The sequence below is a fragment of the Phaseolus vulgaris genome, chromosome 9 (genome assembly GCF_051622355.1).
Source record: "Phaseolus vulgaris cultivar YP4 chromosome 9, ASM5162235v1, whole genome shotgun sequence".
In the NCBI taxonomy this organism is placed as follows: domain Eukaryota; kingdom Viridiplantae; phylum Streptophyta; class Magnoliopsida; order Fabales; family Fabaceae; genus Phaseolus; species Phaseolus vulgaris.
In genome coordinates, this window is record NC_143506.1 from 28,772,863 (window position 1) to 28,799,988 (window position 27,126).

The following is a 27,126-nucleotide window of genomic DNA, read 5'->3' on the forward strand; positions in this document are numbered from 1 at the left end:
GATTGGATTTGTCTTTAGCCGCGGAACGGACTGACTCATTCATCTTATCAAGTTTGATAAACTTGATAAAAAGCCAATAGCTTGAGAAGAAAAGATATCATGTAATGATCACTATAGAGTAAATAAACCATCTTTTTTAACTAAACAGGGGCGGTGAAGAGAATGGGAACTGGTTAGACTTTATAAATAATTCCTGTGGAGTAAATCTCAGAAAAATTATCATTTCTGGACTGGTTGAAACCCTTTCATTCGTGCTCAAATATTTATATCTTCATCATCATCATCGTCAAAATAGCTTTGACTTAGGCTACAATTATAGTTTGTATTGAAATTGGTGAAGCAGTACATTAGATAATAATGTTGGGGATCTTTTAGTGCTTATGCATGATCAAGTGAAATTCATTTTTCAATTCTTCACAATCGTTTAACTTATTCAACTAATAAACTATGCATTGACAAATTGCATGCAAACCAAAAAAATGAAAAAACAGACTGATAGCATAAATATATAACAAAGCTATTTATTTTAATACCTTTTATTTTTTTTATGTCAAATAGAATAATACTATACTACGTTTGATGTTTTCTTGATAGGAGAGGGACAAGCGCAAAGCATTCCAGGAAGTTTGCAATAATTTCAGGTAACTTTCCTGTCCTTATCTTTTAGATGACCCAGATCACGTGATCGGCTTCATTGCTTAATCATATTTTCATGCAGGCCTGTTATGCATTACTTTTTCTTGGAGAGATTTCTACAGCCAGCTGAGTGGTTTGAAAAGAGACTTGCGTATTCTCGAAGTGTTGCTGCTAGTTCTATGGTAATAGCATTATACTTTTCCATGCATGCTTATTTTTTCAACATATGGATTGTCAGACCTGAATATGGCTCATAGGTATCAAGTGCGCCTGTTTGAAGGGTCTATATTTTTTTCCTCAATTCTGAAGGGAAATATCTAATGTTTTGGGATAGTGCAACCATGTTGGAATGAATACTACTCTGACTTCTGAACTAGCCGTTCATATGTTGCCCATTCATGTCATCTCGATCCACTTTCATATATGATTTCTGTTTTATTTTAAAATAGCCTTTAAGTAAAAAAAAAAAATATCTGGAAGATCACCAAAATCACATCTACATCAATGTATTACAATCCTTGGTATACTTATTAGTTGATTCATATTCAGGTTGGCTATATCGTGGGCCTTGGAGATCGACATTCGATGAATATTTTAATTGATCAGGCGACTGCTGAGGTTATTCACATAGATCTTGGTGTTGCTTTTGAACAAGGCTGGATGCTTAAGACCCCAGAACGGGTATGTACTTGATAGTCCTTGAGTCATGCCCTTTTTTCCATACTTCATCTGGATTGTTGATATCACCTGTAACTGCTGGCAGGTTCCCTTTAGGCTTACAAGAGACATAATTGATGGAATGGGTGTAACTGGAGTAGAGGGGGTTTTCCGGAGATGTTGTGAGGAAACACTGTCTGTCATGCGGACAAACAAAGAAGCATTGCTGACGATTGTGGAAGTAATCATACTTCAGTCAAATTTTTGTAGTATGAATTGAACTTCCTTTTCTATAATCTCTTCCTAAAAGATGAGTGTCCTCTGCAGGTTTTCATACACGATCCTCTTTATAAGTGGGCTTTATCTCCTCTGAAAGCCTTGCAGCGTCAAAAGGTACGGTGTCTGCAGGTTTTAGACTGTCTTATGTTAGTTTCTTTATTTAATAAATGTTCAGCATCTCATGAGTGTTCGTCGACTAGCATAAATTAGCACTTATCATAAATTGTGGAAATAAGTATATAACAGGAGGACTGCTAACCTAAATTAGCACTTAGCATAATGACTTGGATATTCTATTCTTTTTTGGGTTCTCAAGAATGTTGCTGGTTCTCCTCGATTTTGATCTGGTTGTAAATATGTTCAACTTGTATTACTTGATTTACATACAGCGTGACCTTTCTCCTTTTCTCCCCAGGATTTGGATGATGATTTTGATACAAGTTTGGAGGAACCACAAAATGATTACCAAGGAAATAAGGATGCTACACGAGCCCTTCTACGTGTCAAGCAAAAGCTAGATGGGTATGAAGATGGTGAAATGCGTAGCATCCACGGGCAGGTATTTTGTTGCCATATCTCTGCCAAATGACTAAATAAGGACTATTTCGTTTTCTTTCTTTTTTTTCTTCATCCAATTTTAGCTGATAAAGTGGGTTGGATAATGTATATTCATCCAATTTGAAGTTGGAACATAAACTTGTCAAAATGAGTGGTGTTACGCTTTAAGAGTTTAACCTGCTAGATACATTGTGCATTCATATTCGACCCTCATACCATACAGTTACATCCATCTTAGTGGAGAATATAGTTCATCAATTGCCTGCAATTTGTAAATACCATCTGGCTACTTGTACTGTTGTTTGCAGTCTAAAAATGTACATATTCTAATATCCCATGAAAAAATAAAATTATGGTTGGTACCTTTACTTGCAGGTGCAACAACTCATCCAAGATGCAATTGATTCTGAGCGATTGTGTCAAATGTTTCCTGGTTGGGGAGCTTGGTTGTAATTGGCACCCTTCTTTATACCCTTTGATACTGAATCATCTTGTATAGGCGGCGGTTATCTACTTCGTTGGACTTTTCCTCCTCGATTAGCATATGCTGTGACCAGTTTCTTTCGCTTTTTTTGTTGTATTATTTTTTGAAATTTTGTTCGGTGAGTTGTAAAATGGTTGCATGTTAAAGGATGCGAAAGGAATAGCTTTTTCGTATCACCTGTTCACTTAATACATCCCTTCCACCAACCCTTCAATTAAAAACAACTCTACAAGAAAATCTCTTATAATAAGTGGTGACATTCTTAGTTTTTATTGCTGATAAAATTTATTAATTGTGGGGTAGAAAATGGATCAATTAAGTTAGTTTTGTTTCACAATACAATTTTTATCTTATGGTTGTGTAAGCACCCATCAAAATATTATTTCAAATTATATTTGCATATTATGAACTTCTACCATGGGATTCGTGCCTCCAGACCCACCTACATGCAATGCGCTTATGAACTTGATCTTGTCCAACTCGAAGAAAGCTACGACTTTGAAGAATGGAAAGATCATGTAGATACCTTTGAGCTTTAGATGAAGCTCAACGTGTTGCTACGACACCGCCACAAATGCTACAATGCGATCAAGTTGTATCAGCAACGTGTTCTTTCTATCATTAGACTCTCTTTTATACTGTAAACATTTTTCTTCTGAAATTATAAAACAGTTCTGAATGTTATTATATTTTTAGTATATATTAAATTTCTACTGTAAAAGTCTATAAATTTCGTATTCAGTACTTAATTAAGGACTCGATCAAAGTAGAATCTATTTGTATTTTTATATAAGTGTGTTGGAATGCTTTCAATGTAACTTGGCCTATTGATCTTGACCAGCCTCGACAGGTTCCACAGCCAATGTAATTAGCCTTCTAACTATTACCTCACTCTAAATTAACTATCCAACCTATATCTATATATAAAAGCTGTAATGAGCGTCTATCATTTCATGTATAGTTATAGAGAGCATTTAATGTTTATTCTACAGCGTCTAATCAGCTTTACATGGAACTCTGTTAGAAAGTTCTTTGATTAAAAACTAGTGGTTAGATAGTTTAAAATCAGACTTTATGAATATATTTTAGTGCGTACAAGTATTGTAGTGTCTAATCAATAAATAACTAGACAATTTAAAATAAGAGTTTATAAATATGTCAAGGTTTAGTCCAAGTTTGATTATCTAGTCAAGGTTTGACCGTCTAATCTAAGTTTAACCTGTCTAAAGTCATGTTAATAGTCAATTCGAGGGACTTATCTTTATTCATTTATTATCGTAGATGATTTTATTATTTAGACTTATTAAATGATCCTTTGTTCTGAGAATGGTATAAGTTTGTAACAAAGTCAAATAAAATGTATATATATTCTAATAGAAATTTGTATAACTGTAAAATATATTAGACGATTGGAATGTCTAACATGTCATTATTTTATAGGAAAATATTATAAATTTTTGGATGTTACACTCAAGACTTGCTTGGGACTCCCAATTTTACCTTCAAATCTCAAATTCAAGCTCCTATTCTTTAGACTGAGAATGTTCATCTAAAGGCTGATTTAGATGTTGCTAGTGCTTTACTTCAACCAACACTTCAAGCATATGAAATATCCCTTGGAGAAGTTCCCAATTGAAGGCAATGACTACCTTTTTGCTCAATCTTAGACTCAAGTCTATCTTACCCACCTCTTTTTTTGCACCAATGGTGTTAACTTTAAATACGTAAACTAAGTCTAATGGTTCAGTTTGTCCACCCTTTATTGATGTTTCTTAAAAAGGGAAGAACATAGCATATTGGGAAAATATATCTAGAAAATAAAAAGGAGGAGTACAAGTTAAAGGGAAGCTTTAAGGAAGATAGATGCACAAACTTAGGGGGGGAGTAATTTCAAGAATATGTATTGTGTTTTTTTGTATTTAAAAATGTAACAAACTATGTCATGAAGTACGATTCTAAGTTTTTGTTCATCTTTTCAAACATACTATAATATGTATTCAGATGGTCAAAGAATATATCCTAATCATATAATCTGAATAATGAATATTGTGTTATTGAAAAGTTTGACAACCCATCAAATTTATGTTTTATGATATTTTAAAAGCTTGTTAGTTTAGGGTTTAGGGTTTATCTAAAAAATATTTGTAAAAACTAGATGTGTTGCTATCTCTTTAAGAAAATCTCATGTTTAAATTTTATTGCTTTAAGAACCATAAAAAATGAGGAGATTGTTATGCCAAAAGTCCAATGGCCCCATAATATTGATTAAGTTATTGTCACAATAAAGTAAGAAACATGAAGAAGCTTTGTCCGAAGATGTGAAGATATTGTAAGACCTGAGTGCTTCGTCTACCAGATGATACATCACCTTGCAATTTTCACTTTGTTTAATAAGTGGAACATTCTTCACTGCGTACAGACCTAAAGCTTACAATTATACCTAACAAAAATATTCTTTAAGTTTACTACTGCATTGCAAGGAATGTCTTCCTCTTTTGTCTACCTAGATGATTCACACAAAGTACAACTCTACGAATTTGTAGTGAATCCTTCTTCGAATATCTATGTAAAGTTATTCGTTAAATAAGGAAACAAAAGATATATTCAACTATTTGATGCCAAAATGTTGTCAAATTCTTTTGTAGCCTTAAAAACTTTATAGAAGAACATTATTTTGTGATCTTTGTGATCACACTTTCATACAAACTTTATTTGTGTTAGGCAGAAGTGACTAAGTTTCAAATAATACTCAATGTCTTCTCCATGAGTGGCTACTATTTAAAGAACATTGTCTTGGTCAGAAATGGTTGTTGTCCAAAAAATATTGTCTTAACCAGCATTTCAAATAATAATTTATATTTATCCAGGAGTGGTTAGGATCCAAACAATGGCTTATCGAAAAATGGTTGAGGTCCAAACAATATTCAGTTTTTAGCCAAAAATGGGTGTGTTACAAACAATTATCTCTTGTTTAATGGTTAAACCAAAAAGTTGGAAAACCATGTCTCAACAATTTAATTGATTAACATGTGCAATAATCAATTAAATATGAAATGTAATTCATTTTCAAAATAATAATTAATTAAAAGGTTATATAATCAATTAGATATTTTAGTATCAGTTTTAATTACTATTTTCTAAACTCAATAAATAAAGTACTTGGCTTGATGTTTTAAAATACACATTTACGATCAAAAGCATTCAAAACGGTTTTTTTCAAAGCATTTTCTCACTCTCATTTATGCTATCAAGATTTCCTAATCAAGGTTGTGCATTATTGAGCCTTGTGTGCTTCTACTATGAACGTTTGGTAATATTTTTCCTTGTATTATTTGTTGTTGTAATTGGATTATTCTAGTGTTTGGTTCTTGGTGATCAAGAGTTGATAAGGCATGCATCATTTTGTGTTGAAAATAGTTGATAGACTTGTTTTGGTTTATATACTATTGAAAGTGTTCAAGAGTTCATTGTATTGTAATAACTTTTGAAGTTAATGGAATCAAAAAAATTTAAGGTTGAATTGTTGAGAGTGAATATAGGATCTTGTTGGTCTGAACTAGTATAAAACCTCTTATGCAAATTTTATTTGCTTATCTTATTCTATTTGTGATACAATCTAATCTTGTGTCAATCTTGCTTTCAATATATTTGCATTCAGTTTTCTAGTCTTAAAAGAGTTTTAAAAGGAACTTCAAGAAAGAAAACTTTTATGAAAAAGATTTGAAAAACAATTCACCCCTATAGGTTTCAAATAGTCTCGTATATTATATTAGTTTAGGCATCTAAATTGGGCAAAATAGAGAAGATTTAGTCTTAAAAACTACTTTTTCCACTTAGAATGATTACTTTGATGCATTAAATGATCTTATGGTCAAATTATTGGAATCTTGTAGGAATTAAAGGAAAAAGAGCAACAAAAAGATAACAGTGAAATTAAGACCATCCACTGAGTGTAAGCATGGAGCGGTGAGTGGATTAATGGCAAAGGACATATAAGTTCAAGACCTCTAAGCGTTAAGCATTTGAACAAACCGTTGAGCAGATCTGGGCCAGAAAAGAGCTCAAGCTTAAGAATGAGGTTTAAGCGAAGGCCATGAAGCGCTAAGCGAAGAGAAGCTTTGAAGTCAAGGAAAATCAATTCGATGGGATTGGTTGGAGGTGAGATAAGCACATGCAATTAATTTATCAAAAAAGAATAAATTTGTTAAGTAGATGTCATGCGCTGATAAGTTCAACTAAACACTCATCATTATAAATAGATAGGTTTGGTTCAGAGAATGGAGGTTTTGACAAGGAGAAGAAATAAGAGGTCAAAGCTGAAGCGCATCATCCAAAGTCATATGTCCTTAATTGCTAAATATTCGATCTTGAGTTGTCTTGTAAACATTAACATGGGTAGTTAAATTTCTCTTTTTGGGATTGAAGAATAATGTAACATTTCTATGCTTTGCTATTTATAAATGCAAGCTCTTTAAGTTCCTTGATTTGATTTTGCGCTTAAAGGTTGATAGGTAAAAAATTACTATTATTGATCTTAGAAATTGAATGATATGGGGAAATACTTTCATCTTTTGAACTCAATCAAATCATCTAAATAATTTAATGTTTGATAATGAAATTGAGTGTTTGACTTGAACTACTCCAACTATAATGCAGTAAACAAACTATTATAAGTTAAGGAATTGATTATGTTGGTTTGATCTCTAGATAATCATGATTTGGAGCCTTATGAAATAATGAAATTGAGTCTCACGTTATTTATAAATATTAGTTATAACTAGTTAAGTATAAGATATTTACAAAGTTTATTCAATCCCAACACTTTCATAAATATAGGAATAATTTTCTATTAGGAAATTAGGGATTATGAATTAATTGAAGATTGAAATAAAAAGTAGTTCTTAAAAAATAAATATAGACATTTTTTATTATTACAAAATTTTATTAGAATAAAAAAAAATTGGAGATACTTATCAAGACCAATATTTAATGTTTAGTAAAAATAAGCACAATTAGTTTATATAAGAACCATTGCAAATGGGTTATCTCAATAAATAAAAACATCAATAATTTTAAGAGACATTAAAATGGAAGATACTAAATATATGACTAATTATATTTCAAGATGTAATTAATAAATTAGAAGTAATGGATAACTAACTGTATTTTTAAAAAAATATTAGAGATAGATCACACGCCAATGAAAGTGGTTAATAGATAGTTGGTCAACTCTATTTTAAGTGCATTCAGATATACACAGGAATGATTTATTTACAACAATTTTTATTTTTTTTTATTCATTCCTCTTTCATATCTTTAGTTTGAAATTTATTAGGCTTTTATTTACCATAATTCAAAATTAAAAAAAATTAAATATATGTTATTCATAATTTTTTATTTATTTTATTCATTTAAATTTTTGACAATTTCATAAAAACTAAAATAATAAATAGTATAAAAAATAGTATAACTTTTTCAATAAGGTTAAATATATATTTGACTAAGTTTTTGTCAATTATCATATTCATATAAATGGGATCCTTATCATAAAAAACTTCTTTTTATACCAAAGAGGTGGTTTCTTCTCCCAAGCTATACACACAGAATCAAAACTCATTCATTAATCACATTCTTATTCTATTCTTTTCATATGTATAAAGTCAAAATTGTTTATAGATGGAAAATTTTCAGCTTGTATAATTTAAAATTATGTAATCTAAAAATATATTTATATAATAAATTATATAATTTAAAATTTAAAAATATATTACAAATTACATAATATTTTATAATTTATAATTCAATTTTAAATTTTATAATTTGAATTGTGTAATCATAAATATAATTTTAAATATAAAAATATATTTTAAATTATATCTTTCTCAAAGAACTAACATAAACGTACTTTTAATTACGTATTTTTTATTACACAATTTAAAAATATTTTTTAATTATAAAATTTAAAATGTACTTTTATATATAAAAACATAGTTAATATTGTATAATGTAAAAGTATATTCTCTATAATATAATTTAAAATATGTAACTAAACTTTTAAAATATATTTTAAATTATAAAATTTACAATATATATTTAGATTATATAATTTAGAATTTATTTATTTTTTTAATTATACAATCTAAGTATCTTAAGTAGACTACTTAGATTTTTGTTATATATCTCGAACTCCCATGAAAAGTACATAAAGAAACAAACCTATTAGAGGGGAGGAGGGAAGAGACTCAGCCTATCAAAGCACCCCAGTTGCATGTAATCAAAGAAAACTTAACTCCGATTTTTCCTTTTCTTGGAACCCAAACAAAAGAAACATTTATACAGTGAATCTTTTTTACAGTAATAATTTAGATTGAATTTTTAATTTTCATAATTTAAAAATGTTTATTTTTAATTTTGTATCTGACTTGATACAGTTAGAGGTAACTTTATTTTATTTATGTGTATTTTTGATAACTTACATTTATTATTTATTAATGTGGTGTATGTTGTATTACATTATTTAGAACTCCACTTGTAGCAACTATAATTGAAAGAAGGTGAATACTACACAAAGCCCAATGCAGACGTGGAGAGGACATAATGGTATTCATTCCAATTTGTGAATCTGGATGTTTCTCTCCAAAACAAGCAGCGCCCAACACTCTCACTCTCTCCCTCTCTTCACCGCCCATCGCAAACCAAACTAAACCAAACAACACAACACAAAACCAAACAAAACCACTTACATCTAAATACTATAATAATAACAAGCATGTTTCTTCTTCTTTCCACTTTTCTTCATATTTTCCATCACTTGCTAAAACTCACACTTCTTTTCTACCTTCTTCATCGGATACTACTATGGAACAAATTGCACTCTCTCAACAGGAGGAAGATTTGCTTGTTTCAGATTGCGAGAGCATTGTTTCCGGCACTGAAACCACTGAAACAATGAGACAAGAAGACGCTTCTTTCGTTAGGCTTCCAGAAGGTGATGTGCTTCACGATCTTATCAAGAGAGGCTTTGTTCGTGGGCTGGGCCATCTCGGGCCCAAAACGGAGGTTCTTTCCATTCACCGAAACACCTGTTCTGGCGCGGTTTCGCAGGCGCGGCTCCAGTCGTTTCAGCTTCACGCTAGGGCGGTGGCCAAGCTACGTGAAGGAAATTCCAATGTGAAGTACGCTTGGTACGGAACTCGCGGCGAAGACGACATAAACGACATCGTTTCTCACGGATTTGCCCACGTTCACGGCCCTCAACTACTTCTCTCCCCCGATGACGCTCCTCTCCAAAGGTTCGTCCATGTTTTAAAGCTTTCGGGTTCAAATTTTCAAGTTTCATGTTAAAATATTTCGTAATATAATTCAAAGTAATTTTGTGTGTTTAGGTTTAGGTTGAAATTGAGGAATTGATTCTGATTACATAAGGAGTTGAGACTATTTTAGATGGTTAATAGATTGAATACAGTGTTTATTTAACTTCTATTGCTATTTTTAAAACATCTAAACTTTAATCTCATCATAGTTTGTTTTATAAAATTAATTGGATTGAAAATGAAATTTGTCATCCAAACTCACAATTTGTTATGTTGATTCTGAATCAAATAAAACTATGGTTTTTGTTTTCCGCAGTGTTAGAGGGTGCGTGGTTGGGAAAGACGGTGTGAGGCATGTACTACTGTGCCGCGTTATTCTGGGGAGATCGGAGCTTGTTGATGGTGGCACAGAACAATGTTATCCCAGTTCCCAGAACTATGATTCTGGGGTGGATAGTTTTTCAGCTCCTAGCAAGTACATAATTTGGAGTAACCGCATGAACACTCATGTCTTGCCTGCATATGTTATAAGCTTCAGGGTTCCTTCTTTCAAAGGTGGGTATCCATTTTGAATCCAAAACATACATTGATGTTTGTGTGTTTTTATTTTACCATGGTGTTTGGTAATTTTTAAGATGATGGGTGTCTTCTGGTTTGTAGGGATTGAGAAGAAGAGTGAAGAACTACTGAGACCTAGTTCCCCTTGGATGCCATTCCCAACTCTGATTTCTGTGCTTTCAAAGGTTTTGGCTTCTCGTGATATTGCTCTCATCTCCAAGTTTTACAAGGATAAAAAAGTAAGTGCTTTTTCTTGTTTGCACTTGTGTTTGAGTGTGTTGCTTGTTTGTTTTTCTCATTGTGAATTAATTCATCTTACAGGATAAGAAGATTTCACGACATGAACTTATACAAAGAGTGAGACAAATAGCAGGGGACAAGTTACTGTTTGCAGTCATCAAATCTTACAGAGAAAAGGTAGGATTATTCCCTTTTTAATGATTTTGATCTCTCAGTCTGGGGTTTTTAGAATTCTTCTTGAGAATGTTATGACATAACCTACAATTTGTGGCTTGAGGAACAATTATTAAAAGCAACAAGTTTTTTCTCCCCTCTGTGCATATACTAATTACTAGATGTGTCTGAATTAATGGGATAATCCTTTTAGAATTCGCCTGCCTAATATTAGAAAATAGTACTGATAGAGATTGTAAATATATAAAGTGGATGTATAGTGGATTGTACAGCCAATTATTCTTTCTCCTTGTGGATTAATTAATCTAGAAATTCCTTAAATGGAACTAGTTTCTGTGGGAAAAAAGAGATCTCATTAGTATTAATTTAGGTGGTTGGAACAATATTGTCAAAGAAAAAGTAGGTACCAAAATAGTATTATATTACCTGTACTTCCAACCCTATGGGAAAAGTGGCAACTGAATTTAAGAATTAAAAAATGTTAGTGCCATCGTCAGTTCAAGAGTGTAGCAACCATCCTCGATTGTTTAGATTTGGTACGCTTGATTATGATGTCTTTGGGTGTACAAATAACTGTGTGAAGTGTTATTATAAAGTGCTCACCGATGTTAATAAGCATATGAAACAGCAAGAGTTATATGATATTAGAGTGATGGAAAGTTAACAATCCTTCAATTTTATACAACCAAATTACAATCAATTTAATTATTTTTTTCATTAAATAGTTTAATTTATTATTTTATCCTTAAAAGGAAAGGAGTTGTAATATGTAGAATAAAAAGGTAATTGGAAAAATACTTTATTTCCATTATAATAGACTAAAAATTATTATTTTTGTTAGTAGTGTTTTTTTGTTGTTGTGTCAATTGTTTTTGTCACGTGTTTACTCTTATTTTTCTTTGGCTTTGTGTTGTATGCTTAGAATAATTTAACTGGGTAAATTTGTTCTTTCTTTCAGAAGAAACAAAGATTTCAACATACAAGGTCAAAGAATGGGCAAGCAACGACACATGAGTTCTAAAGCTGATAACCAAACTTACATAGAAGATCCACAAAACTTCTTTTGGAGAAATGTTTTTTCTCTTTCTTTTGTAATTTCTACTTTCCTATTCTAAGGTTGATGTAGCATAGATAGGCATAGGAGAAGGAATGGATTTTTCATCCATGAATATGAATACAAATAGGTTATGATGGACACATTCATTCCTTCAAATTGTACATACTAATTTTGTTGTGCCTTTTTCTTCTCTTGGAATATATTATTTCTTAGTTACTACATAATTTTGCAAATTTTTAGTATATTATTATAATTTATTCTATGCTATTTTAACACTTGTAGCTTAATTAAGAGGGGAAATTATCTTTCTGTCATCCACACAATCACTTAACAATTTTTGTAAAGGCAACATAGTCATTAAAAAATCTTTTATAATTATAAGAAAATGAGTCTCAACTAATTGTATTACTTTGTTGGATTCTATAATATTATATAGCTTTAGATTAAATATTGGTCCATGACAAGTTCAACGTTTTCAACTCCTACTCATCTTCTGCTGTAAAGTGTAAGTTCCTTTATCTTCTTTTTTCAAAACAACTGTTTCATAATTATATCTGGCATTGAGTTTCATCTTTCACTCTTTCCTTGTGATATCTGTGTGCTCCATGTTCTTTGACAACAAATTTTCTTTTTCTTTTTTTGACCAAAAAAATAAATTTTGTCATGTCAATTTTCCCGTGAATTCCATCATTTTTACAGACCATGGGTTTCCTTGTTCTGCTCTCTTATACTCTGGTCTAGGGAAAGTGGTTTTCTTCCCTCTGTTTTAACCCAAAAGGAAAAAAAAGGATAAATGCAAAACAAGAAATATTTAATATATAATTAATTATTATTAGTTAATCATCAATTAATTAAAGTAGTTCATATTAACCAATCAATTACATATGGTGATATGTTTTGGATTTGTTCCATTTTTATCTGTTGATGGTTTTGTTGGATAGGATTTAGAGATGAAACTATTTTCACAACCTTCCTAAACTATAGTTCTAAAAAGAAGTCCAATGACTTTCCTGCTTTGGATGAAAGAATGAAAATAACAGTGAGATAATAATTTGAGTTTGTGTAAATATCTATAAAACTTCTCTTAAATGGCGCATTTCTTAAATGGCGCGTGTCAGTGTCGAATACTTATATTGGACATCGACACTTGTAGGACACGTATCCATAAAGTGTCTAATTCAAAAAGTATTTATTGAATTTCTGAAAATTTTAATATGATTTTAACACAATTTTTTTAAAAAAAATACATTAATTTTTTAAAAATTCAAACTTATTATATTAATTTTTTAAAAATTTAAATTTATTATATAAATTTTTATTATGATTATAAAAGTAAGAAATAAATCTTTTTGAACTAGTCATGAAAAATACTTTTCTGTTTTAGAAAATAATCTGGAACATACTTATGTACATAGATATTTGTTGTCAATATATAGATCCGTGTCTCTGTGTCGTATGTTTTAGATATTATACGTGTTCGTATTGTATTAGGGCAAATGCTCCCTGCACCCAATCATTTTTAACCTGCACCCAACATATTTTTTTAATTTCCAAAAATGCCCTTAATTTCGGAAATAAAAATCCGGAATTGAAAATAATATATTCCGGAAAAATAAATCCAGAAGTAATTATTGAGTTTCGGAAATAAAAATCCAGAAACCAAAATTAAAATTCTATTTCGGACAAAAAAATCCGGAATTGAAAAATAATATCAGAAAAAAAAAATCCGGAAAAGAAATAATTGTGTTTCGGAAATAAAAATCCGGAAACAAAAATAAAAAATCAATTCCGGATAAAAAAATCCGTAATATAAAATTTCGTTCCAAAAAAAAATATCCGGAACACATATTTCGGAAATATTTTTTAAGAACAGTTTCGTCTTTTCCGCTAAGATCGGGTGCAGTGATATGGTGCAGGAAGCAATTGCCTTGTATTAGTGTATGTGTTAAATAGGTAAATATACTTTAACTTCAAGAATACAGCTGTCTTAGCAACAAAAATATGTATATATTTGGGCAGATTATCCAGTGAAGAAGCCCAAATTTAATTGTGTGGTTAGTTATCCACTTATCACCCCTACTTCTTGTACTCACATAAAATCTTCATGCACTTCATGATGGGTGAAAACAAATACAACCTTTTTTTATAAATATTAGTGACTGTCGTGTGTGTGCGTAGATTTTAAATATTTTAAAAATTTTATTATGTTGTTTTTTTTAAAATATTATATATAAATTTATAATAATTTTAATTTTATTAAATTAGTATATTACATAAATTTACAAATATTATTATAAATTTTATAATTACATAAAAAAACATTAATTTAAAGATAATAATTTATAATTTTGTAACAATAAATTCTTCCTTAATAGAAGATCATACAAATTTATGAATCTATTCCAACTTACCTACTATCTTTGAGAAATAAATTTTTTGTTAATAAATATATTTATTAAATTATAAGAATAATTGGTCTTTAAATATAAATTATATATATTAAAAGATAAAAATTATTATATATAATCATTATTTCTAAAAAGATGAGTTTAAAATTAAAATAATATTAAATTATTTATTATATTAAAGAAATTATTTTTTATTAAAAGATAAATAATCTATATAAGCTACACTTTTTTTGAAAAAGAATTACTATTATTATAGTAAGTAGAAACACAAGTGTTTTTGTGTTGTGTATCCGTATTTTTGTTTTTATTTTTATTATATATTATTATATGTGTATTTATATTTATTTAAATGAAATATAAATTTATGTATTTGTATCTTAAATATCAAATTATATATATTACACTAAAAAAGTATTAATTTTTTTAAAGAAAATATCAAATAAGAATAAAGATGATATTCAGGATGTTTTTTTTTGCATATTATTTAAAAGAAATAAAATTATTGTTAACGAGCATCTTCATTAATTAAATTATAATTATAATCAAATTGTATAAAACATATTATTCATAATTTTTTAATTTTAAAATTTAAAAGTTTTATTTATTATTTTTTTATTTATGTATTTTTATTGAGATTAAAAAAAGTAGATTGTTAAGTATTATGATTTATGTGATTCTCATAAAAAATAAAAATTGAATTATAACGTAAAATAAATAAATAAAATTAATAACAAGGCATAATGAAAATGGAAGAAGAAAAATCAAAAAGAGAGAAAGAAGCTAAAATTAAAAAGAAAAAGCACTCAAAGGCACACAATAATTCAGTATATGAAATGTAGAAGCTAAAATCAAGAAACTTAGAAATTATGATATATAAGGAAACAACATGACATTAGACAACAAGAAATAGATCATCAAATGAAAATTAAACAATTATCAATTGTTTTAACCATAAAAAAAAAACAAGACTCAAGTAAAAAAACAAAAACACTTGATTCACACAATAGAAGTCCTAAAAGCACAAACAATGGAGATAGAAGTCCTAAAAGCACAAACAATGGAGGTTCAAGAACGAACAAGTGATTTGAACCGAATTAGAAGACATATTCATCAATTTAATTGATGAAAAATACTAAACAAGTTCAAGACAATAAGGAAATTTAGAAGACAACACAGATCAAGATAGAAAACAAATAGGAGAAGAAGAATACTTAACTTTCAAGACAAACCAAGCTCTATACCAAATGATGACTTTCTTATGTATTTTGTTGTTTATCTATGGATGAATGAGAGGAGCTAGCGGAGATGTGGAGGAAGTGAAACAAGGAACCGATAATTTAGAGTGGAAGTGGTCTAGTGAAAGATTAGGCCAATTCACTAGAAAAGGTTCTAGAGCATGCTAAGAGGAAGACTACCATAGAGAGAGCTTAGACAAGTGTTTTGGCTACAATTTGGAAGCATAATATTAATAAATTCCAAGTTAATTTTACAAGAGGCTAGCACTTTATAGTGTTAGGGTCAACTCAAAAGAGAGTCACAATCCAAAAAATCAAATTTAAATTACAACCCTAGATCTAGAAGAGCCAATGAAAGTGTGCCTTGATCCTCTCAGATGAAAGATTGACTAGTGTCAACCTCTCATTTGAAGTGTCACTTTTTCATTAATGCAAATCCTCTCCATAGAGGAAGTGTCATGTGGCTAGTCACACAGTCCATGCCTAATCACACTTTCCATGTCTTCTCCCATGTGTAGCACATGTTAATTTTGTCCTCCTTTTGGGTACAGCTCCTCTTGAACATCTAGGGTTTACGTTGGGCTTATTATATAAACCCAAATGTAACCCTAGATGTTTTATAACATCATATTCTAACTCTATTCTATCATTGGCACAAATACAAGGCCCAAAATCCTATTCTACTTGACCCAAAATACAATACCTAATTATTTTATGCTACTAGATCCGATACATGACCCATGAAATACTAAACTACTTTATACAATTAAAGAAACTAAAGTTTGGCCCCAAAATGATGTTGACTTGTCTCCTCTGAAGTCAGCTAAGACTTAGTCTTCTTGTGTTTTTCTGACCAATGCTCCAGTTGATGTTGGGATGACTTGGAGGTCTTCTTGAATATGTTTTATTCCTTTCTTCATCATAGAGTTGTCCTATTTAGTGAACCTACAAAAGATAAGAAAAATCTCAATTAGACTTATATGTGTAAGGAAATGCTTAGAGAGACTCTAGATCTTCATCTTCCTTATTTTGTGGGTATTTGTGACTAGACAATTTTTATCATCAACCAATTGTCAATAATGATGATGATTCATAATTTATACATGAAAATATCTCTCAACTCATTTAAATGGAATAACTAAAGAGTGGAATTTCATACACATTCACATTCTCACCAAACAAAGATGAAGAAGATTAGAAAATACCTTGAATTTACCCCCTCTTTATGTTGGAAACCCCGACCATTGAGCACATCAAAAAATAAAAAATGCAAGTCAACCTCTATACTAACAATAATACAATTTTATGTAAGGTTTTATCCAATAATTTATTTTTAATTTTCAAAATTTCAGTTTGGTTGTATCACACTTGAAAACTGTTAATAATTTTCTTCTGATCCAAATATATGAACCCTTGAATCGAATTCATCTATTTCTTGACGCTTAGTAATTTCTGATGTTATCAGATTGGCTTCAATTAGGATTTCTTGGGCATAAACTTTGAAATTCAAAATTTGATTACTGCAATGCGACCCAACTTCGATCGATATTCATAACCTCTATTAGAAAAACAATTGAAATGTGGTCAATCTCAAAATGATGAAGAGGGATGAAATCGATGGCACAAAATACTTATTTTGAATGATAGGAAGCTAGTAAAACAGATCACGGTGTTTGTTGTTTGGCATAAATTGTGGGTGCCCCTTACTAACTCACAAAGTTTAGTCTATGTCATGTGATCATGTAATAAACTATAGCAATAAAAATGCAATGAATGAGTTAGAGTTTTTATTATTCTTTACATCAAGGATCTATTTTATGCAAGTTGTTAAGAAACCTTCAGATTGATTTAATCATAACTCTTACCAATTCAATTCAGCGTGAGCAATAAACAAGCATATATTTTGCCCCGTGCTTTTCTCACCCATATTTATTAATCCCTACAATCATAATTCATTCTCTACCATCCTTCTCCATCGGTTTAAAAATTCATCTTTTTCCCCTTTTTATTTTATAACTCATTCAACTTCCATTCATGATATGTAAACTCTTGCTTTAGATATGAGATTTAAAACAAAGAGTATGGTTGGAGGTAAAGCATGTTTTTAAAGATTGAAGTTGTTTATTCTCTTTAAATAAGTTGTTCATTCTTTTTCCCCAAGAGATTCAAGTAACATTAAAAATGATGTTGCAATCATTATACGGAGTAGATAAATTTAAGACCATAACTTTATAGTTGTTGTAGATAAATTAGAATATACATATTAGATAATTGAGAAATATTTATATGGTTATGACAAAAGAAAGATGTTGAATATATACATTAAGAAATATAATAGTATTCTTTATGAATGGAATACTGTGGAAAAGAGGTGATTTTTCTATCCAGAATCATGGTTATAAATATTGTTGGAATGCTTGATATCACCCTGACAGTACAAATGACATCACATAGAAAATGATGGAAATTGTCACCGAATCGGGTCATGCCACGTCATCAAGTGACAAAGTAGCCATGTGGGTGGTGAACATCACACAGCACTGGTTTGTGGCATCCACGGCGACCTCTTATGTAATAACCCAATTCGAATGATGTTTTGGTAATCTTTTTGATTCTGGACTAAGTAGCCACTTTCGTTGCTTTGTCTTTCACACCTTAATTAGACGCTTAAACAAGAGAATTATGAGGCTTTTGAATGATTCCTATGAAACTACATGTGAACAAAGTGGTTGTATTTGTCAACTTCGCCCTCCTTCCTCACATGACGAAACACCAACATTTGCTTCCTGTTTTGTGCACAAAATCAAATATATTATTACTTTTCGATTTCTGTTCGGAAATCTCACTGCGGTCTCTATTAGTTGACCTTCTTTTTTTGCTTGTGGAACAAGCAAGCAAGCTAATTGCATATAATTATAAATGCCAAACTTAGTGTTTTCACATTTTAAAATTAAGGGTACCCAAATGCTTAATGATGTCGCATTAGAAAAAAAAAAAGTATCTGATCGTTTTCAGGTTTTGTAATGAGTTTTTAAAACTCAATCTTCGGCTTGCAAGAAACACTGTATATGAACACTAGACTACACACTGCGGTGTATTTGATATTAAAATTGAATCTATTATATTTTGAAAACCAACCTCACTTCAGTAGTTAGGGTACTAGAGAAGAAAGTCTTTTTCGCAGTAAATGCTTGGTTATGTATTTTTTTGGTTATAAAAAATTGTGATGGAGAAAATGTTGAATCGGAAAAGAGTGGGATGTAGGAAGAAAAGGATGAAGGGGAAAGGTTGTGACGGTGAGCATATGAGTTGTCTTTTTCCCGGAAAGAGGAGAAAATTGATTGTGAATGTGATGGTGGTTTAGGTTGCAATTTGTGTGATGAGGGTAGGATTGGTGGTGTTTTACCTTCCACACACGTTATTCTTTATCATACTAAGCTCATCATGTGCCACCAAAACACTGATCTTCATCACATCACACATCTAGCTTTGGGGCTCAAAATCCGTGACCACACTGCCTTTGCCTTTCGCTTTGCACCTTCAACAAACAATTTGCATAATCACCGTCCATTAACCTCTTCTCACAAACACAAACACAAACACAAACACAAAGATAAACTAATAGATAAATCCTAAATCCACCCAATCATCTGTGGGTCCAAATCCTTCCTCAATCCTTAATCAATCATCATCAACCACCTCCTTCTCCATCATTATTTCATCCCACCGCCGTTATAACTTTTTCCTCCCCTTTCATTTTTCACCTTTTTAACCCACCCTTCCTTCCTTCCACCCAATACTTACCCACATGCCTACACGTGTCATGCTACTCCACGCGTCACCATCGGAACCCGTGATACGTGTCAATGAAACAACAACCTCCCAAAAATATATCTACAAGTTTATTATATGGAAGTAGCCGATTTATTGGGCTCACACTTACCAAACTTCACCTTACCCAAATGTCTATTCCACCTCTCCCTTTCCTTTATGCGCGTATTTATATTTATATTTATTAGAAAGTAAAATAAATAAATATATAAACATATACACTAAATTATAAAGTAGATAAAGGTAGGAAAAAAATTGTAGATAATATAAAAAATGAACCAATACCAATAAAAGCTATATTTAGAAAAAGAAAAAGAAAAGGAAAATCTTGTCTGCAGCAGCACCACAACTGATCCCGTCCTATATATCCCACACCCGAACCGCCCAACACACTTTCCTTCATTTCACCAATATCAAACCCTTTCTCTTTCTCTCTGTATACCACTTTGTCTTTTTCTTTTTCTCAATTGGTGCGAAAGAAAAGCGAACGGATTCGCATTTCGAAGGTGGAAAGATAGAAACGATGCAGCGTCAGCAGGAGGAGGTGGAAGAAGCTTCTTCTCATCATCATGAAAACCCATCCCCGTCTCCCAGTTTCAGCAGCTACTCCTCGGAGACACTGGCGGAGATCGCCGCTAGGGTAATTGAGGAGCTCCGCCGCGACCCTCATTCCGACGAAGACGCGCTCTTTCCGGCGTGGGAAAACGACGACGAAAGCGATTTCACCGAGCAAAACGACGAGTCCAGGGTGCGAAATGACGACGAAGACGACAACAGTTTCGAGTTCGAGTTCGCGTTCGTTTCCCAGGACTTGGGCTCGCCGGTTTCAGCGGACGACATTTTCTACAACGGCCAGATCAAGCCCATGTACCCAATCTTCGGCGTTCCCTCACACGACGACGTTTTGAGTGTTCCGAATAGTACTAGTAGTACCGCTGCAACTCCAGAGGGGACAGTGAGACGGCGTCGTCTCCCTCTAAGGAAGCTAATGTTCGAGGAGGGTGAAACCGCGTCGTGCTCGTCGTCAACGGACGAGAGCGTTGACCTGGAGGGGGCAGCGGAAGGCGCGTACTGTGTGTGGACGCCGAATTCCGTTGGAAGGGAACGGAAAAAGAGCAACTCAACAGGGTCCGCATCGAAACGGTGGAAGCTTCGGGATTTGCTTCTGAGGAGCCACAGTGAGGGAAAAGATAAACAACAAAAACAACAACAAGTGGTGTTTCAGATTCCGACGAGCAAAGTGAAGCCTCAGAACGGAACAGTTGGAACGGAGAATCATGCCGAACAGAACAAGAAGAAGTCTTTCTTGCCTTACAGACCAGAATTGGTTGGACTTTTCACCAATGTCAATGGGCTTAGTCGTAATTTGCGCCCCTTTTGATTTTTCAACGCTAATCAAACAATATTAGTACTTGTTAATTATTTTAATATTTTTCCCCTTATTTTTACCAGATCATTATATTCCCTGTTTTATTACTACTCTATGTTTGTTTGCATGTTTTGATAGTTTGGGGGCGAGTATATTTGTAATTAAAGCGGATGAGATTGTTGTAGTATTTCTTCTTTTTATGATATTCTATAGAATTACAAGGTTTTTTCCCATGGTTTTGCTTTCTTCAAGTACTCATGAGTTTTTAACTTTGTGGTGGGACTACCTGGTTCCTGTATATAACAAATGGTGTGGTAGTGGGATTTCTACAATGTATATATATAAATAAATATAAAGGGTGAATTGCTTTACAAGTTTAATCAAATTATATTCCATGGTCTTTCCTTTTTTCTATTCTTTTGTCCAGGTTTCATCTATTTAACTTCATGTGATAATTGGTCATTATCGTGATACGCCTGAAAATATCATTTTGTGGGAAGGAAGATTTAGAAAGACTAAGTTTAGGGTTTGGATTAGTTTTCTAAGGTTACCCTATCTATCACTTATATTAGAAAACAACTTCACTTCTTGTATGCATATGGATTTACGCTTAATTTATGTGGAATCGTGCTTAACTTAACCAATTGTAACTCATCAACAATTTTGTACTCTGTAAACAATAAAATGAAAATTTTAAGTTATCTTTCTACCAACTCTTTCATGTTTTCTCTTTTTCTTCTCTTATACATTTTGAATGATCTAGTTTAAGTGAGGATTAGGGTGAAGGATGAGGTGAGATTTCTTCCCTATCTCCCACCATATAAAAATAAACAAGAAAGTTGTTGGTGTTTGTGTTGTTAAACTTTGATCCATGTTGTTCATGCATTTGATTTCACCATTCATAAAAATTCTAATTGCAAATGTTGAATATGCTTCAATACAGTGTTAGTGACCTCAGTAATTGTCTGTTCCATGCTTGAAGGAGCTAACTCAGTTTCGAGTGAGATGAGAGAAGGTGGAAGCGTTGAGTGAAGTAATATGATATTGAGATTTTCAAGGATAAATTAGAAAACGGAAAGAAAAAAACAAAAAACAAATAAAAAATAATAATCTCAATTTATCCCACGCTAGAATTGGCCAAACCATTGCTTACATGTTTTATGCTTCTGTTTCCATGGGGTGAAATATTTTAATTCTCATGCATAGTTTTTTTTTTTTTTTTATCAGCATTCTCATTAATAGTAAGTACTTTTTGTTCTCTTTTCATGTATAACTAACTTTTTTCGAATTTGGAAAACAATTCATCTTTCCCATGATGTTTAATCTAGTACACAAAAAATGGATTATATATAATATGATGCATTTGATACACTCCACTAAAAAAGATATCGAAGGCACCTTTAAGTGGCTCTTTAGCATAATAATAACATTATAGGTAGGAATTGTGTGTAAGGGTGAAGGTTGTAATGAATGTTTTTTAAAAAAAAAAGATAACGTGTTAGATAATTTTTTTATAACCATTTGTCATGCTTGTCTAAGGAATCATACCATCAATAATAGGTTTTATTGAGTATCATTTACTCAATTTATATATATATATATATATACATATTATGAGATATTGGTGAGCTATTAGTTACTTAGTAAATAACACAACATTTAGCATACTTCTTTTCTTTAACTTTGAGACCATAAAACTAAAACAAGGAAATCACTTTAAAAAAATAGTAATTAAAGTATACTGGATACCTAGGTCAACTCCAAATTGTAGTTAAATTTTTCTTTTAAATAAAATGTACTAAAATTGGTATCGTTTTAGTGAATATTAATTTCTAATTTTATGTAATTTTAAATTTATATTTATTTAAATTAGTATGGATTAAACTGTTTAATTTATTTTTAAAAATTATTTAAATTATCTTTAAATATAAAAACACTTATATAATTTATTTAGTATTTATAAACTTAGTATTCATAAGTTTACTTTATCTTTAAGTTAATGTCTCATTAACTATGTAAATGTACTTTATTTTTAATATTTATTTAAGTTAGTGTTGATTTCCTAATATAATTTATTTTTAATATTAATTTAGTTTATGTTAATATTATTTTTTAATATTTATATTTATGTAAATTAGTGTAAGATATTTTATATATATTTAATATTCATCTAAATTAGTTGGTCTAACTATTTGAGCAATTATAAAATCATTTTATAAATCACAATTTATCACCATTTTTGTCTCAATCTACCTACATATATTTAATTTACAAAATTGAAAGTAGAAATACAAAAATAACATTAAGTTGATTCACGTAACACATGAAAATCCACCTATTACACCTCAGATATGACATCTTCATTTTTTTTTTTTTTGCTAAAAATGATGAATTATGGGTCACATGTCACGTGACCATGTCTCATTTTCCTCTATAGGTTGTTTTTAATAAAAAAAAAATATTATAAGTGCATAAAGTACATGAGGTACTCTAACCCATAAACACAAAACTGTACGTATAAATAAGACGTCCTCCTATTGTTGTTGTTAGTAAAAAATCTATTATTACAAATGTGAACTACTAAACAACAACATATATCATACATAAACAAAAGAAATTCAGCTTAACACAATAAAAAAAATAGTCTCTACCATATATTTTGAGCATTGAAACTTGATCTGTGTTATTTCCTTTTTACATTCAGAAAAACTTAAATTTAGTACTTGTATGGTAATCTGATTATGGGTAGTTCTCGATTTTGTCTATCATTATCTGAAAAGTACTTTTCAAGGAGAAGATGATGTGTTAAGAGCTACTCTTTGAGCATATCTCTCGTCCATCACTACTTATGGCCACTGTACATAAAATGTAATGCCAAAACACAAACAAAGAGATATAAAGAAACCTAGCATCTGAACATAACGTTTGTGAGACACTCCAATCATATAATCATAATTAGTTACCTCATTTAATACTTCCAACTCCTAAGTAGAACACCTGACACACATTATTTGTGTTACTTTGTTGGCAAAGAAAAACTACCTTAAGAGCTTATCTTCATGGGCGTGACAATCACCATATTCTTCTCTTATGTTTTTTCTATTTGATTCATCGTGCCAACTTGTCTTGTGCTATTCGAAGAGCCCATTAAGAAGAAGGGAAGAAGTTATCTAGGAAATTTAGGAGCCCATAAAAAAATACCATAGCTCACATTAAATATTTGACCAAACTTGTGCTTCCCTAACGAGACAATAACCATTTAGATGATTAAATGGTAATAGATTGTAAGCATGTAATACGACTTAAACACCAATTCGAATATGAGAATGTCCTTTTGATATTTATTAGTTATCCAAGCTCATGCACCTACTTGTGTTAATGAAAACATTACCTCACATCTACGACGAAGTTCCTAAATTGTTGTTATTCATATCTTTCCAAAGACTCTAAATTAATTACCTTTCACATACATTTTCAAATTGTGTTACCTATTTTACTTAAACCTAGATTATCAAACTTATAAAAATGGATTGATGCAATATTATGTTATACATATACTATCCCAAACCACAAATCACAACTCCAAATGTGCTTATACTATATGAAAGTAAAGAAAAGGTGGTTGAGTATTTCACTACTCAATCCATATATATTACATATGTTTTGTTTCTCACCAATATCCTCTCTATAGTAAGTTGTCTTAGATTGCCACTTTATTGATTTATACTCTCCATCCAAAGGTATTGACCTAATGGAAGTGATTTAGTTTTTTTTAGAGTAGTTGTTCTATTTGTAGCTTCTTATGTTGTCCTATTTGTAGCTTCTTATATGCAAATTTCACGATTTATTTTGTATCGTAATTCATACTCTCTATTGAAATATAATATTTTGCCCTGTACCTCTATCAATAGTTCATTCACCATTATTTTGTTCCATTCAAACCATTTTTTTCTTCATGGTATCAAATAAACTTTTGATGTTAAATATTAGTCTCTCTTTATCTGCAATTGTGCAATTAAAAAAAATCTATTTGAAATATATTATTTATGTCATTTTCAACAAAATATATTTTTCCCAATGAAATACGATTATTTTAATTAGAAGAAATTATAAATGAAACACATGCAGAGGACAATATTTGAAATAAAGAAGGATGAAGCGTATGCCTCTGGTTTTGTGCCTTTATTTGAAATTGCAGTTATATATGTGAAGGCATTAGTTGACAATATTTGTAATTTGTGCACTTTTGTGAGGTGTTTAACGCGCTTTAAACTTGGATTAAAAGAATTTGCTCCAATTAAGAATAATAGTCGAAGACGCGGAGAATAGTAAGAGAAGGAGGTTGGTGGATCCGTGTACGTTATAATTTTCTCACCAAGTTTTAACACATGCAAATTTGTGAATTAACTATTTTATTACTTGATTAAGGCTTAATCTAAAAATAAGACCAAATACATCATTTTTCTGTGCAAAACAAGTGTAATTACGCGTTTAGATAATTTATAATCGTGTTGAAATATCAATTGGTAGGATTTTAAATAAATATTAACGTGTTTAGTTTCATCATAAAACATTCATTTTAAATAAAAGCTGTATATGTATATGACGAAAAAAATTAATAGATTAATTAAATAAAATGATACACATTTATATATAATTTCTAAGCCTAGCAATAATAAATTTCAGCTTATGTCTCAACGAAAGCAATGGTCTCAAAACTAAAAACGGAAAATTCGAATGAAATGCTACTAGTAACGGTTTTACACGGCATAGATAGTACTCACATTCTTCATTTTAAATCTAAAAATAATTTTTTTTAAAATATATGTGATGTAAGGGCAAATTATTAGATAAATTAAAAATAAATAGTTCATTTGATATTTTTTTTTTAATTTATAAGAAATTCATAATTTTAAGTCTTTTCTTCTTCTTTTAGAAAATTTTATCATGGTATATTTTTATAATAATTTTCTATCCTTATGTTTCTACCACTTTTCCAGAGTTAGATATTTCGTGTTTTTCTTTCTAATCAATTATGGCTACTAATAATTATAATAGAATCTTCGACAACCTTATGAATTTTACAAGTCTTTATTTTTTTTTTCAAGAAAATTCAATCCTCATTCTTATTTTCCCACAATTATTAAGAATAGATAACATTTTGTCTATAGCAGTTTTGGAAAAAGATGCAATTGAATGGTAATATACACATTATTTTTGGTAAAGAAAAGTCCCATAGAAAAATCTCTAAAATATTTTAAGCTTTTCTTTTTATCTAGTTAGTCTCCTTCGGTGTTGTATAAAGAATGTATTAAAGATTCCAATAGCCTTTCCTTAAATCAATAGCATAGAAGAATTTGGTGTGGGATTTAAGGCTTTGAACAAACTAATGTTGAAAAATGACCATAAAAAAGTGTCATTAATCTTATATAATAGTATTAATCACTATCAGTACCTAATTCCACTCTTTCTGACCAAAGAAAAGAAGAAGAAGAAGAAGAAGAAGATTGTGAGAAGTTTACCTTCTAAAAACCATAATGTTAAACTTTAGACTTTTGTTCTCTTTGTCGATACCGAAATATAAACATAACCTTTTGAATTTTAACTCTTTCGAGATTCATACTTTTTCTCTAGAAATTTGAAATTTCAGAATGATTTTATATAAGAGAATGATTTGATCCTTCTATTTGCAAATGGAATTCTTTAGCAATTGGTAACTTTATTTCATTATAAATTTAACTTAAATGTAAAATGTTTTGAAGTTATATTTCATATTCGGTAAGATGACCATTTTTATGATAACTATTTCACAGTTCATGTTGAAATTTTTCTAAGTGGTTGATAATATAAAAAATTTAAATAAGTCAAAGAAAACTTAACTCCATGTAAATAATTAATACATACAATTAAGAACTAAGAGTTAAATTGTAATATTTTGTTAATATAAAAAAATTTACACTATCGAGTGCAATCAATTAAAAACCATTTTTAATTTATATTTTTTTAAAATAATTATTACAAAAATCAACACATTTATTATAAATGATTATATTTGATGGAATGAGATTATAGAAAAATTCTTTTTTATACATGTCCATTAAGGTTTTATGGAAAATGATGACATAACATTTAAAATTAATTAATTAATTAATTGTGAAATTAATCTCAACAACGTTACATTGCAAACAAAATTTTAATATTATAGTATTTACTCATACATTGTCGTGTATATTTTTCCTAACTAAGGTATTGGATAAAACAATCATATGCGAGATACATATGGTATAGAACCTGATTTTATTTTTTCAAAATCAAGTTAATTAATAT

The 27,126-nt window shown here is 30.4% G+C and overlaps 3 protein-coding genes across 8 annotated transcripts in view; all 3 read left to right on the forward strand.

Moving 5' to 3' along the window:
* Positions 1-2,884, forward strand: part of ATM (Serine/Threonine-kinase ATM-like protein) — a 73,157-nt gene extending 70,273 nt beyond the window's left edge. For all 6 annotated transcript variants that reach the window (XM_068627644.2, XM_068627645.2, XM_068627646.2 and 3 more), the window contains 7 exons: positions 595-641; positions 719-818; positions 1,186-1,317; positions 1,400-1,534; positions 1,621-1,686; positions 1,988-2,131; positions 2,506-2,884. In XM_068627644.2, the coding sequence (XP_068483745.2) occupies positions 595-641; positions 719-818; positions 1,186-1,317; positions 1,400-1,534; positions 1,621-1,686; positions 1,988-2,131; positions 2,506-2,583 (702 nt within the window). In that variant the 3' untranslated portion in view covers positions 2,584-2,884. The remainder of the gene's footprint in view (positions 1-594; positions 642-718; positions 819-1,185; positions 1,318-1,399; positions 1,535-1,620; positions 1,687-1,987; positions 2,132-2,505) is intronic.
* A 6,298-nt stretch (positions 2,885-9,182) lies between these two features.
* Positions 9,183-12,180, forward strand: LOC137822523 (putative inactive poly [ADP-ribose] polymerase SRO5). Its single transcript, XM_068627420.2, has 5 exons — positions 9,183-9,906; positions 10,244-10,482; positions 10,588-10,724; positions 10,807-10,902; positions 11,858-12,180. The coding sequence occupies exons 1-5, from the start codon at positions 9,212-9,214 to the stop codon at positions 11,918-11,920; spliced, it is 1,230 nt and encodes a 409-aa protein (XP_068483521.1). The 5' UTR covers positions 9,183-9,211; the 3' UTR covers positions 11,921-12,180.
* A 7,500-nt stretch (positions 12,181-19,680) lies between these two features.
* Positions 19,681-21,032, forward strand: LOC137821840 (uncharacterized). The gene has a single exon (XM_068626615.2). The coding sequence runs from the start codon at positions 19,954-19,956 to the stop codon at positions 20,809-20,811; it is 858 nt and encodes a 285-aa protein (XP_068482716.1). The 5' UTR covers positions 19,681-19,953; the 3' UTR covers positions 20,812-21,032.
* The last annotated feature ends 6,094 nt before the right edge of the window (positions 21,033-27,126 follow it).